General features: G+C 70.2%; 2 protein-coding genes across 3 annotated transcripts; one reads left to right on the top strand and one right to left on the bottom strand.

Annotated features, from left to right (window-relative positions):
- The first annotated feature begins 73 nt into the window (after nt 1-73).
- Nucleotides 74-3506, top strand: MCRS1 (microspherule protein 1). Of its 2 annotated transcripts, XM_082496320.1 has the most exons (14): nt 77-230; nt 706-835; nt 931-1069; nt 1156-1314; nt 1432-1541; nt 1626-1734; nt 1844-1982; nt 2064-2139; nt 2234-2262; nt 2381-2473; nt 2584-2666; nt 2783-2870; nt 2967-3094; nt 3173-3506. In XM_082496320.1, the coding sequence occupies exons 2-14, from the start codon at nt 726-728 to the stop codon at nt 3257-3259; spliced, it is 1350 nt and encodes a 449-aa protein (XP_082352446.1). In that variant the 5' UTR covers nt 77-230; nt 706-725; the 3' UTR covers nt 3260-3506. The 2 variants fall into 2 exon arrangements, with proteins under 2 accessions (XP_082352445.1, XP_082352446.1); XM_082496319.1 differs by having other exon boundaries at nt 74-230; nt 1844-2139.
- A 92-nt stretch (nt 3507-3598) lies between these two features.
- On the bottom strand, nt 3599-11668 carry KCNH3 (potassium voltage-gated channel subfamily H member 3; the record flags this gene model as incomplete). Its single annotated transcript, XM_082496362.1, has 15 exons — nt 3599-4081; nt 4156-4238; nt 4330-4412; nt 4512-4708; nt 5296-5495; nt 5591-5840; nt 6506-6705; nt 6804-7076; nt 7668-7875; nt 8654-8811; nt 8920-9169; nt 9473-9603; nt 9693-9830; nt 9916-10149; nt 11593-11668. 15 exons carry the CDS (start codon nt 11666-11668, stop codon nt 3626-3628), a joined length of 2937 nt encoding a protein of 978 aa, XP_082352488.1. The 3' UTR covers nt 3599-3625.
- Nucleotides 11669-12397: the final 729 nt, after the last annotated feature.

Genomic DNA, 12397 nt, shown 5'->3' with positions numbered 1-12397 from the left:
GGAACCCCCGCGGTTCTGCCCTTAGTCAAGATGGCGGCGCCCCCAGCCAAGATGGCGCCGCGCCGCGGAAGCCGCGCGGAGCCTGTAAAATGGCGGCGCCTTCCTCGGCTTCAGCGCGCTGGGTGTCAACGTCATTCAACTTCCGGTGCGCACCCGGAAGCGGCGCCGTCCATGGAGGCGGCAGGGCGGGCGCCGTGGCGGAGCGGTCGGAGCCTTCGCTCCCGGGGATGGTGAGGTCGCGGCGGCAACACCGGAACGGCCACCGGCTGCTCTGGAGGGTGGGGGGCGGGTCTGGGTCCTCCCCGGGCCGGGGGGGTTTGTCCGGGGGACCCCGGCAGGGCCCTAGGCCCTCCCCTCCCACCCCGCCGTGTCCCCCATCCCCTCCCCGGGCCCCTCATATAGGCCCCGGTGCCCCCATGTCCCTCCGTGTCCCCTCGCCCGCCCCCCCGCCCTTCCCCGTGCCCCTCGCTGTCGCCCGCGTCCCCCCGTGTCCCCCCATCTCCGCGCTCCCTTCATTCCCCCCATCTCCCGCTTGTCCCCGCCATGTCTCTGCCTTCGCGGTGTCCCGTGTCCCCCCGGAGTCGGACTGCCCCTCCGCCCCCGAGGAAAGCTGCGCCCCCGCCTGCAATGGGAGGTCCCGGCGGCCCCGCGGGTGAGCTCTCGGGGGGGCAGCCGGGAGACCCCCACCTCCTCCGCCCCCCACAGACGTGCTGCTCTCCGGACTGATGGCGTCGGGCGCGACGAGCCGCTCCGAGGACGAGGAGTCGCTGGCGGGACAGAAGCGGGGCTCGGCGCAGGCCTCGGGCGCCGTCCCCAAGCGCCGCAGCTCCTCACGGTACGCTGGCACGGGGCTGTCCCCTGCCTGTCCCCTGCCTGCGGGAGAGGGTGGCCCGCAGGCACCGGGGCTCAGAGCCATCACGTTCCTTCCAGGTTCATCAAGCGGAAGAAGTTTGACGATGAGCTGGTAGAGAGCAGCCTCGCCAAATCCTCCAGCCGGGCCAAGGGCGCCGGCGGGGTCGAGCCTGGGCGCTGCTCGGGCAGCGAGCCCTCCTCCAGCGAGAAGAAGAAGGTGAGGAGCTGGTGGGCACGTCCAGGGGCTGGCCGGGGGTCTGGGGAGCCCAGAGAGACCCCGAACCCCCGTCTGTGCCCACGCAGGTCTCCAAGTCGGTATCCACCCCCATCGCGCCCAGCCCGGTCCCGACCCCCGGCCTCGCCAAGCGGATGAAGAAGAGCAAACAGTCCTTGCAGGTGACGAAGGACCTGGGCCGCTGGAAACCCGCTGATGATCTTCTGCTCATCAATGCTGTGCTGCAGGTAACAGCCCTGGGGGGCTGCCTGTCCCTCGGGGACCCTCGCAGGGGCTGTGTGTGCCACCGCTGTGGTTTGGGGCTGGTCCCCAGGGACCGTCCCCTCACCCGAGGGCTTTTCCAGACCAATGACTTGACGTCTGTGCACTTGGGTGTGAAGTTCAGCTGCCGCTTCAACCTGCGGGAGATCCAGGAGCGGTGGTACGCGCTCCTCTACGACCCCATCATCTCCAAGTGAGTGTGGGGCAGGGCTGGAGGGGCAGAGCCATCCCGGGGGGGGCTGTGGGGACTCTCACACCGCGTGTGTCCCCCCCCCAGGCTGGCCTGTCAGGCCATGCGGCAACTGCACCCCGAGGCCATCGCCGCCATCCAGAGCAAAGTGCTCTTCAGCAAAGCCGAGGAGCAGCTGCTGAACAAGGTGGGATCGGTAAGAGCCAGCGGGGAGCGGAGCGGGCTGCGGGGTGGGGCCTCCAGTCGGGGGTCTGGGGCTCTCGATGGGGGTCCTGAGTGCCACGTGTCCCTTCCCCCCTCCGCAGACCAGCCAGCCCACGCTCGACACCTTCCAGGAGCTGCTCCACAAACACCCCGATGTCTTCTACCCCTCGCGGACGGCCAAGGCCCTGCAGCTGCACTGGCAGCTCATGAAGCAGTACTACCTGCTGGATGACCAGACTGGTGAGGCCGGGGGGGTCCCCTGCGCCCCCTGTCCCCTGTGCCCCCCAGCCCCCTCACTCCCTCCCCTCCTGCTCCTTCCAGTGCAGCCGCTGCCTAAGGGGGACCAAGTGCTGAACTTCTCGGATGCCGAGGACATGCTTGACGACAGCAAGCTGAAGTGAGGTTTTTGGGGGGGCTGGGGTGGGGACAGAGGTGTGCGGGGGGGGGGGGGCAGGGTGGCACCATCTCATCCCGCCTCTTCTCCTCCACAGGGATGTGCGGGACGAGGTGCTGGAGCACGGTGAGTGCAGCCCGCTCCCCTCTGGGCAATCCGAATGGGTGGGGAGAGGCCCAGGACCCCCCGGGGAGGGGGCAGGCGCCCCCCACCCTCCCCAGCTCCTGTCTCCCCGTCTCCCCAGAGCTGACGGTGGCCGACCGGCGCCAGAAGCGGGAGATTCGGCAGCTGGAGCAGGAGCTGCACAAGTGGCAGGTGCTGGTCGACAGCATCACAGGTGAGAGCTGGGGACCGGGGAGGGCCATCTGTCCGTCCCCCTGGTTGTCTCTCTGTCCCCTGAGCCATCTGTCCATCCCTCCACCTCTCTCCCCCTTCCTCTTCCCTCAGGTATGAGCTCCCCGGATTTCGACAGCCAGACGCTGGCCGTGCTGCGGGGCCGCATGGTGCGGTACCTCATGCGTTCCCGGGAGGTGAGTCCGGGTGTTGTGTCCTCCCTCCCCCCCCAGCAGAGCCCCCCACTCCCCGGGGAGCCCCCCCGGCCTCCCCTCAGCCCCCTGACGCTTCCTTCGCTCCCCCCACCCCCCAGATCACGCTGGGCAGAGCCACGAAGGACAACCAGATCGACGTGGACCTGGCGCTGGAAGGACCGGCCTGGAAGATCTCCCGCAAGCAGGGTAGGGACGGGGATCGGGACTGGAGAGGGTTTCGGGGGGGTGCTGGAGGAGGGGGGGCTGCGCTTCCACCCCCCTCACCCTATATTCCTTCTCCAGGCGTCATCAAGCTGAAGAATAACGGCGATTTCTTCATCGCTAACGAGGGCCGGCGCCCCATCTACATCGACGGGCGGCCCGTGCTCGGCGGCAACAAGTGGAAGCTGAACAACAACTCGGTGGTGGAGGTGAGCCCCGGCGTGAAGGGGGGGTCCCAGGGGGGACGGGGGTCCCACCCTGCTCACTCTCTGCGCCCCCTCCCCCAGATCGCCAGCCTCCGCTTCGTGTTCCTCATTAACCAGGACCTGATCGCCCTCATCAAGGCAGAAGCGGCCAAACTGGCGCAGCAGTGACGAGGGGTGGGGGCTGCTGTGCTCTGTCCCTCCCCAGCCCTGCACAAGGGACTGGGGGTCCCCACACACCCCCAGTTTGGCTCTGGGGACCCCCGGTCCCCCTCAGCCACCTCTCTGGGGGCGCTGGGACCCTCCTGCCCCCAACCCTGGGGCTGGAGATTGTCACCTTCCAATAAAGTAGTTTCCCCCCCCCCCGGTGTGGGGGTCCCCGGGGGCTGTGGGGACACCCTGGGGGGGGCACACAGGACTCCCACCTCCTGCACTGACTTCTTAAAATCGCTCCTTTATTGAAAAAGGCGGAGAGGAGGCTCTGCCCCGGCGCGGGGGGGCTGCGGCTGCACAGGGTCCTTTGCTGCGAGGGGCCCCTTACACGCCTGTCCCCTCCTCTTGGGTCCGGGGGGGGCCCTGGGACCCCCCCATCAGCGCCAGCTCCAGGCTGGGCACCTCCCAGGCCGTGGGGGGCTCCAGCTCTGGCAGGGGGAGGCCGTGTCCCCCCGAGGAGGCAGGGATGGGCAGCCAGACGGGGGGGCTCCCCTCCAGCTGCCCCCCCTGCCCCCCCGGGGAACCCCAGAAGGGGTCAGGGCGCAACCAGGACGAGCTGTGGGTGGCGGGGGGGCCCGAGCCCCAGGGCTGGCTGTCGGGGGGGGGCTGTTGCAGGCAGAGCCCCGTCTCCCCCGTCTCCACGTGGAGCGGTGGGAGGGCTGCGGCCATCGTCGGGGCGTCGGGGCGCAGGGGGGGTGGCGGCAGCAGGAGCTGCAGCGCTTCTCGCAGCACCCGCAGCCCCTCCCGCAGCTGCAGCACCTGCCCCGACAGCTCCGCCACCTGCGGGTGACGGGGGTCAGCGTCCCCCCCCGACCCCCCAAACCCCCCCGACCCCCCCCCACCCCCTCTCTTACCGCCTGCCGCAGTTTCTCGATGGTGTCGGCGCTGCTCGGCTCCGGGGGGGTGGGGGGGATGGCCAGCAGCCCCCCATCCCCAGCTGGGGGGAGAGGTGAGTGTCCCCTGGGGGGCACACAGTGCTCCAGACCCCCCCGGGAACCCCACCATCGGGGCCCTCCCCCCCAACTTACCTGCCCCCAGCGGGGGGCCGAGGTGGAAGTTGAAGAGGGGCCGGTCGGCAGCGCAGCCCTCCCCCTCGGTGCCATCGACCACCCTGTGGGGGATGGGGGGGGTCGGTGGGGCTCAGACCTGAGGGTCTGGGCCCCCCCGGACCCCCCCCCCCAAACCCTCCTCGTCCCCCCTGGCCCCTCACCTGGGGCTCAGGTCTGGGGGTCCGCTCCAGGGGTGCAGCTGCAGGGCCGTGGGGGGGCCGCGGGGGGGGCGCTGGGGCTGGGTCCCTGCTGGGGGGGCCGCCGGGGGGCTGGGGGGGGCCGGGCCGGGGCTGGGGGGCTGCGGCTCGGCCCCCCCCTCCAGCGGTGGGGGCTCCCGGCTGGGTGAGTGCCGCGCTGCCTACAGAGAGGGGGGGGTCCCTGCTCCTGCTCCCGCTCCCGCAGCTTTCCCCCCCCATGACATCACCCAAGCCCTGTGATGTCATCTGATGTCACCCTCTACTGCCCCCCCTCAGCCCCACATCACCGACACCCCCACCACCACCCCCACCACCTCGGCTTTGGCCCCACAGATTGTGCCTCAAATTTGTCCTGTCCCCCTTAGTCCAGAGTTACGTCATAGCATGAGGGCAGTGATGTCATGCGGAAGCCGTGATGTCATTCTTCAGGCCCCAGCTGTCCGGGGGGCTTGGACCCGCTGAGCCCGTGACATCACCTCCCCTCTCCCCCCCACCCCTGTTGCTTCTGGGGGGGTTACGTCAGCCCCCTGCACCGCCCCGGCTCTCTGACGTCACTCCCCAGCCCCGTGACGTCACTCCCCAGCCCCGTGACGTCACTCCCCAGCCCTGTGACGTCACTCCCCAGCCCCGTGACGTCACTCCCCGCTTCCTGATGTCAATTGGCAGCCCTGTGACATCACTCCCCAGCGCCCTGATGTCACTCCCCGGCCCCATGATGTCACTCCCCGGCCCTGTGACGTCACCTCACCTCGGGGGCGCCCCCCAGGTCGTAGCTGAGCTGTTGGGGGAGGCGCTGGCGGAAGGCGCGGGCGAAGTCGGGGTCGAGGGCCAAACCCTGCGCCAGCACCCGCAGCCCCAGGCTCCGCAGGGCGCAGTACGTCAGCGCCCGCACGTCCGCCGCGGCGCGCCGGGGCCCCCCCAGGTCGCAGCCGATGAGGTCCCCCTTCCCTGAGGGACACACACACGGCGGGGGTGGGGGTGGGGGGGGTCAGGCCGGGTGTCATCGGTGTCACAACCGCGCCAGCCTCAGCCCGCTCCCGCACCGAGGATGGCGAGGACGGTGCCGTCCCGCAGCACCTCCATGGAGCCGGAGCGGAGGAAGTAGAGCGCCTGGAGCGCGTCGCCGCGGCGGAGGAGCAGCTCGCCGGGGGTGCAGAAGGTGGGGCGCACCCCCAGGGCCAGGGCGCGCAGGCAGCCCCGGCTCGCCCCCCCGAAGAGGGGCGGCTGCAGCAGCTCCTCGTGCAGGTGCAGAGCGATGTCGGCCCGAAGCTCCTCGGGGAGGCTCTGCAGGAGCTGCGCCCACCGCCCTCAGTGGGGCAGGGGGGAGGGGGCTGCTTCCCCCCCGCCCCACTGCACCCCACAGACAGTCTCTCTCCCTCCATCCCGCAGGCTGCCCCCCCTCCCCCCCCCCCCGCGGCATCCTGAGATCCCCATCATGGGCTGAGCACCCCAAAGTCCTCCCCCCATCCCCACTATGCGGCTGGAGACCCCCCCCAGGCCCCCATCCAGCCCCATCGTGGGCTGAGCGCCCCAAAGTCCCCTCTCTATCCCTGTTATGGGGCTGGGGACCCCCACACAACCCCATCCATCCCCATCGTGAACTGAGGACCCCCCAAGTCCCCCCCCTCCATCCCTGCTATGGGGCTGGGGACCCCCCAGGCCCCCTCCATCCCTGCCATGGGTCTGGTGCACCACAGTTCCAGAGATGGTCCATCCAAGCCCCTCCCATCCATCCATCCCTGCCATGGAGTCAGCACCCCCAAATCCCCCTCCCTATCCCTGCTGTGGGGCCAGGGCACCCCAAATCCCCCCCATCCATCCCCTCCATGTGGCCAGGGCACCCCAAATCTCCTGTCCATCCATGCAGCACCGCTGCTCGCCCGGGCTGGGGGGTGTTGGGGGTGTTGGGGGTCGTGGGGGGGTGCCGGGGGCGGGTGGTGCCCGTGGCGGGGGCTGACCTGGGCCGTGTCGATGCCGTTGTTGGCCGCCCACGTGCTCTGGAAATACTCGAGGATGCGGCGCTTGAGGGGCTGCGGGATGCGGTGGGCGCGGATGTAGTCGCGGAGGTCGCGCGTGCGGCTGTGGTAGAGGAACCGGCGAGCGTAGAGCCGCTGGATGATGGCCGTCACGTTGCCGAAGACCACCGCGTGCATCAGCGCTGGGGACAGCGAGGGACACCCATCACCCACCCACTGGGACCCCCCCCACCACCATCACCACCACCCCCACCCCCCTGCGCCCCCCCCGGCCCCTCACCCCCGACCAGCATGGTGCAGATGGAGAAGATCTTCTCGGTGTCGGTGTTGGCGGAGACGTTGCCGAAGCCCACGCTGGTCAGGCTGCTCAGGGCGAAGTAGAGGGAGGTGATGTAGGCGCTGCGCAGGGAGGGCCCCCCCAGCAGCAGCAGCCCCCCGCTCCCGCTGCAGTTGCCCCCCGGCCCCGTCTCGTTCCCGGCCGCCCCGGCGCTGCAGTTCCTCCTCGACAGGTAATAGGGGGTCTCCAGCCGCCGCGCCAGCTCCTGCAGCCAGCCTGGGGGGGGGGGAACGACACAAAGGGGGTGAGCAGGGATATGGGGGGGCTGTCTGGATTTTGGGGGGGAGGGGGGTGACAGGGGACAGCCCCACATGGGCAGAAACTGGACAGGATTTGGGGATATGGGGTGGGGGGGCACAGGTGTGGGGCTGTGGGGTGCACATGGTGCATAGGAAGGTCTTGGGGGGGGGGGGGTATGGGGTGCACAGTCAGGACTCAACTTTGGGGTGCGTGGAGGACATGGGGTGCCCCAGCAAACCCCACCAGACCCCAAAGGGTGCCCAGACACCATGTCCGGGGGGGGGGGGGGGGGGGGACGAGGGACGACATGGAGGGCACGTGGGGACGTGGGGGGGGCACATGGGGCCACGGGGGAGGCACACGGGGCCACGGCAGCAGTGCCATGGGGTGCACCCGAAAACCCCACTGGCGGCCCAAAGGGTGCTCAGGCACCAGTTCAGGGGTACGGGGGGGGGGGACATAGGGGAGACGTGGGGACACAGCAGCAGTGCCAGGCGTGTGGGGACGGGGACAGGGCCCCCGGGGGGGGGGGTGTCAGTGGCGGGGAGGGGGGGGGGATGGCCGTACCGATCTCGGGCAGCGCGGCCGGGCTGCCCTCCACCTCCCGCCGCCCCAGGAAGAACCAGGCGCAGGCGACCCAGTGGGCCAAGAGGGCGAAGACCACCATGAGCAGCGCCAGCACCACCGCGCTGTACCGCGAGTACCGGTCCAGGTTGGGCAGCAGCCGCAGCAGCCGCAGCAGCCGCACCGTCTTCAGCAGGTGGGCGCCCACGTACTGCGGGGAGAGGGGCAGTGCCGGAGGGGACGGGGCACCCCAAGGGGACGGGGCACCAGTTGGCTCCATCCAGCCACCAGCCCCTGTGGGGTCCCTCACAGCCCCATCGGGGTCCCTCCAGCACCGACGGGGCGTCCTGCAGCCCATCGGAGTCTCCATAATCCCATCAGCGTCCCCACAGCCCCATCGGGGTCCCCAGTGCCCCATCAGTGCCACCACAGCTCCATCGGGGTCTCCAAAATCCCACCAATGGCCCCACAGCCCCATCAGTGCCACCACAGCTCCATCGGGGTCCCCAGTGCCCCATCAGTGCCACCACAGCTCCATTGGGGTCTCCAAAATCCCACCAGTGTCCCCACAGCCCCATCAGGGTCTCCATAATCCCATCAGGGTCTCCATAACCCCACCAGGGTCCCCACAGCCCCACTGGGGTCCCCAATGCCCCATCAGTGTCACTGCAGCTCCATTGGGGTCTCCATAACCCCATTGGGGTCCCCAATGCCCCATCAGTGCCACCACAGCCCCATCGGCATCTCCAAAAAATCCCACCAGGGCCCCCAGTGCCCCACCGGGGTCCCCAATGCCCAATCGGAGGGGGGTGTCCCTGCAACCTTTTGGGGGTCCCTGCAGACCTTCAGGGTCCCCACTGGCCCATCAGGGTCTCCAGTGAGGTCCCCGTGGTCCATCAGCATCCCCCCAAACCCCAGTGGGACGGACCCCCACAGCCCGGGGGGGGTCCCCACAGCCCGGGGGGGGGTCCCCACGTCCCGGCGCTCACCACGTCGACCCGGCAGGCGGCGAGCAGGTCGATGGGCAGCGCGGCCACGAGGTCGAGGGGGAACCAACCGGCCAGGTAATGGCGGGCGACGGCGGGGGGGTCCAGCACCACCCGCCCCGATTTGCTGACGAAGGTGGTGCGGAAGTTGAGGACGATGTCTGGGGGTGGGGGGGGGCAGCCATCAGTGCACCGAGTGCCCCCGGCCTCTGCCAGCCCCGAGCCGGTGCGGGGCAGCGTGTGGGGTGGGGGGTGTCGGGGGGCTTTACCCAGCATGAAGAGGATCTCCACGCACAGGTCGCAGGCGCTGGGGGGGCCGCGGGCGGGCGGCAGCCCCCCCTCGGTGCCAGCGCCCACGCAGACGCTGTAGGGGACGGTGACGGCCACGTAGAGGGTGGCGAGCAGCACGAGCCCGTCCCAGCCCGCCTTGAAGGCCCCATAGTGCAGCAGGATGAGGGGGGGCTTGCGGATGGCGGCCACCTTGTACTCGGGCAGGGGGGGCTTGTCCCCAAAGACACCCTGGGGGAGACAGGGGGGGGTCTCCGTGATGCCCTGTCCCCAGCCCTGTGCCCCCATCCCCTGCCCTGTCCCCCCATCCCCAGCCCTGTCCCCCCCGCCCCCAGCCCAGACGCGCTGTCACCAGCGTGGGCATACTGTCCCCAAGCCTTTGTGTCACCACTGCATCAGCCTCTTCCCAGCCTGGACACTCCGTTCCCAGCCCGGACGCCCCGTCCCCAGTCCTGACACACGTCCCCCAGCCCTGACGTGTGTCCCCCAACCCCAACACGTGTCCCCCAGCCCCAACCCACGTCCCAACTCCACCTTTCTGAGTTTGTGTTTGCTCTTTCTCTGCTTCTGCAGATGCCCCGAGAGGTGGTACAGCACCGCCCGACTCCGGCGCCGACTGGCGTTGAAGCCCTTTCCTCCGGCACGGCCGAACCGCCGGCGCCCGCCTGCCCGGGCAGAGGGGGGACGTTGGTGACGGTGGCCACTGGTGGCTCCAGCTGGTCCCATCTTCCCACCACCACCACCCCCCCCTCACCCGCATCCTTTGTGCCATCGGCGGCGCCCGAGCGGCTCTTGGTGCTGGTGATGTCCTTGTGGGACACCAGGAAGAGGGCCACCTCGTCCTTCTCGTTCTTGATGGGCACCACGTCCAGCAGGCACCAGAAGGGGACACCTATTGGGGGGGGACACCCGGGTGTCACCCCCCGGGGGTGGGGGGCTGCGGAAGGGACCTGGCCACCCCCATCACTGTCACCCACCGCTCTTGCGGTAGAGGATGAGCTCTCCCTTGAAGGGCCGGTGCTCGTCCAGCGCGCGGCGGAGCCGCTGCCGCAGCAGCTCGGTGGTGTCGGGGCCGTAGAGGAAGGAACAGGCGCAGCAGCGCTGCATCACCTCCGCCCGCGAGAAGCCCGTCAGGTCGCAGAAGCCGTCGGAGCAGTAGATGATGGGGAACGCGTCGGGCACTTGGGCATTGCCCAGCACGAAGTTACTGTCTGCAACGGGAGAGGCGGCTGCGCTGGGGGGGGGGGGTGCAGGGAAAGGGGGTGCGGGGAGCCCGTGGGGCTGGAGGGAAGGGGTTTGGGGAACCCGTGGGGCTGGGGGATCCCACACATTTGGGGGATCCCACGCATTTGGGGGATCCCACACATTTGGGGGAGCACATAGGTTTGGGGGAGCTCATGGGGACGGGGGAGCCCATGGGGTTGGGGGATCCCATAGGGCTGGGGGAGCCCAGGGATTTCGGGGAGCACAGGGGCCTGGGGGATCCCATGGGGCTGGAGGGAAGGGGTTGGGGGATCCCATAGGTTTGGGGGGTCCCGTAGGTTTGGGAGAGCCCATGAGGTTGAGGGATCTCATGCGTTTTGGGGAGCCCATGGGGCTGGGGGAGCACAGGGGTTTGGGGGGGTCCATGGGTTTGGGGGAGCACAGGGGTTTGGGGGAAGGGTCTGGGGTTCGTGGGTGCCCCGTGGGGTGCCCCTGTCGGGGGGTGGGGGTGGGGGTGTGGGGCGCGGGGGGGCCCGCAGCCATCTGGGCCCACCGGGTTATTTTTACCCACCGCGCAGCAGCGCTGGGGCTGAACCGCCCCGTTGGCAGCGGTGGAGCCCACTCTGACTCATTTGCATACATTTGCATAGGAACAGCGTGGAGGGGGGGGCGGGGGCCGCCTCCCACCCGCTCTCCCCGAGAGACACCGGCACCGGGCCGGGGGGGGGGTGGGGGGCCTTTCCCAGGGACCGGGGGGTTGTGGGGGGGTGGGGGGGTGCAGCCCCCCCCGCGGCTGCCGGTCCCGTCCCGGTGCAGCCCCGGAGAGCACCGCCGGTACCCACCGGCGCGGCGGGGGAGGGACACACACACGCGGGTATTTATAGCCCCGGGAGGGGGCGGCGGGGCCCGATCCTTCCCCGCGGGGCGAGAGGGAGCCGGGGGCGCCGGCGGAGCCCCCCCACACCCCATCCCCCCTCAGGCCGAGCACCCCCCGGTCCGACCGGGCGCTCTCCGAAGGGGTGCGCAGCGCCGAGCACAGCCGGTCCCGGTCCCGGTTCCTCCGCCCCGGGGGACGCGCAGCGCCGAGCACCGCCTGTCCTGTCCCGATACCCATCGCGATCCCGGTGCCGGTCCCTGTGCCGGTCCTGGTCCCCATCCCGGTCCCGGTCCTGGTCCCGATTCCTCCGCCTCGGGGGGTGCGCAGCGCCGAGCACCGCCTGTCCTTGTCCCGATCCCAATCCCGACCGCGATCCCGGTCCCCGTCCCCGTTCCAGTCCCGGTCCCGGTTCCCCCGCCCCGGACACCCCCTGTCCCCATCCCCATCGCGGTCCCTGTCCCCATCCCGGTCCCGGTTCGAGCCCTCGGGGGCTGCGCAGCGCCGAGCACCGCCCCGTCCCATCCAAACCCGTCGGTGCCGGTGCCGGTAGGTGTCCCGGTGCCGGTGCACTCACGCGTCCCGTGGAAGCGACGGGCGATGGTGTCCAGGAAAGCGTTTTGCGGTGCCAGAAGACCCCTCATCGGCGACATCTCAACGGTGGTTCCGCGCTGTCGCCATCCCCGACGGGCGGTACCGGGGGCGGCGCCGGGTCCCGGGGGGCGGCGGCGCGGGGGAACCCCCGCGCCGCCGCCCCCCGGGACCCGGCACCGCCCCGGGAGGGACTGACAGCCATCGAGGGGGGGGGAACGGGACCCCACTCCAGCCCGACCCCCCCCCTTACAGCCGTCGGGGGCGAATTGTGGCTCCTCACCGGGGGGGGGGATTGGAACGACACACACAAACCCACGGGGGTCCCGGGATTGGTGTGGCCCGTGGGGACACAGTGTCACTTTTGGGGGAAGGGGGGGGGTCGGGGGGGGGGCTGGAGCCACAGACGAAGGGACTGAACTCCTCAAGCAGAAAACAGCCGAATTCTGAAAGCTCAAATTTGTTTAAATTTGTTTAGTTAAGGAGAGGGAAAGAAACAAATCCCAACGTGAAAAATTGGGGGGTGGGGGGGAGGCAGCAAAGTCAGGGAACCCCCAAATCCTCCGGCCTCTCCCAGCGCCGGAGTTGAAGGCCAAGTGCGGGGTCCCACGTGGGGGTCGGGGCTGTCCCAGCACAAATCGGGGTTGGGGAGGAGGATGGGGGGGTGGGGGGGGGTGAGGAGCTCAACATGAGTTGGCAAAGTGCACTGAAAGCCACCGGCAACCCGGGCTGCATCCCCCCCAGTGCGGCCAGCAGGGCGAGGGGGCGGGGGGGATTGTGCCCCTCTGCTC

Source organism: Vanellus vanellus, assembly GCF_965231255.1.
Source record: "Vanellus vanellus genome assembly, chromosome: 28".
Lineage (NCBI taxonomy): Eukaryota > Metazoa > Chordata > Aves > Charadriiformes > Charadriidae > Vanellus > Vanellus vanellus.
Note: the sequence above shows the minus strand (reverse complement) of the source record. Positions and strands in the feature narration are given on the sequence as shown.

Excerpts from the sequence above, each read along its gene's own strand:
- MCRS1 (XM_082496319.1), top strand. The coding sequence starts at position 726 with ATGGCGTCGGGCGCGACGAGCCGCTCCGAGGACGAGGAGTCGCTGGCG. Across the intron at positions 836-930 it reads AAGCGCCGCAGCTCCTCACG|GTTCATCAAGCGGAAGAAGT; the intron begins GTACGCTGGCAC and ends CGTTCCTTCCAG. Across the intron at positions 2,871-2,966 it reads GAAGATCTCCCGCAAGCAGG|GCGTCATCAAGCTGAAGAAT; the intron begins GTAGGGACGGGG and ends TTCCTTCTCCAG.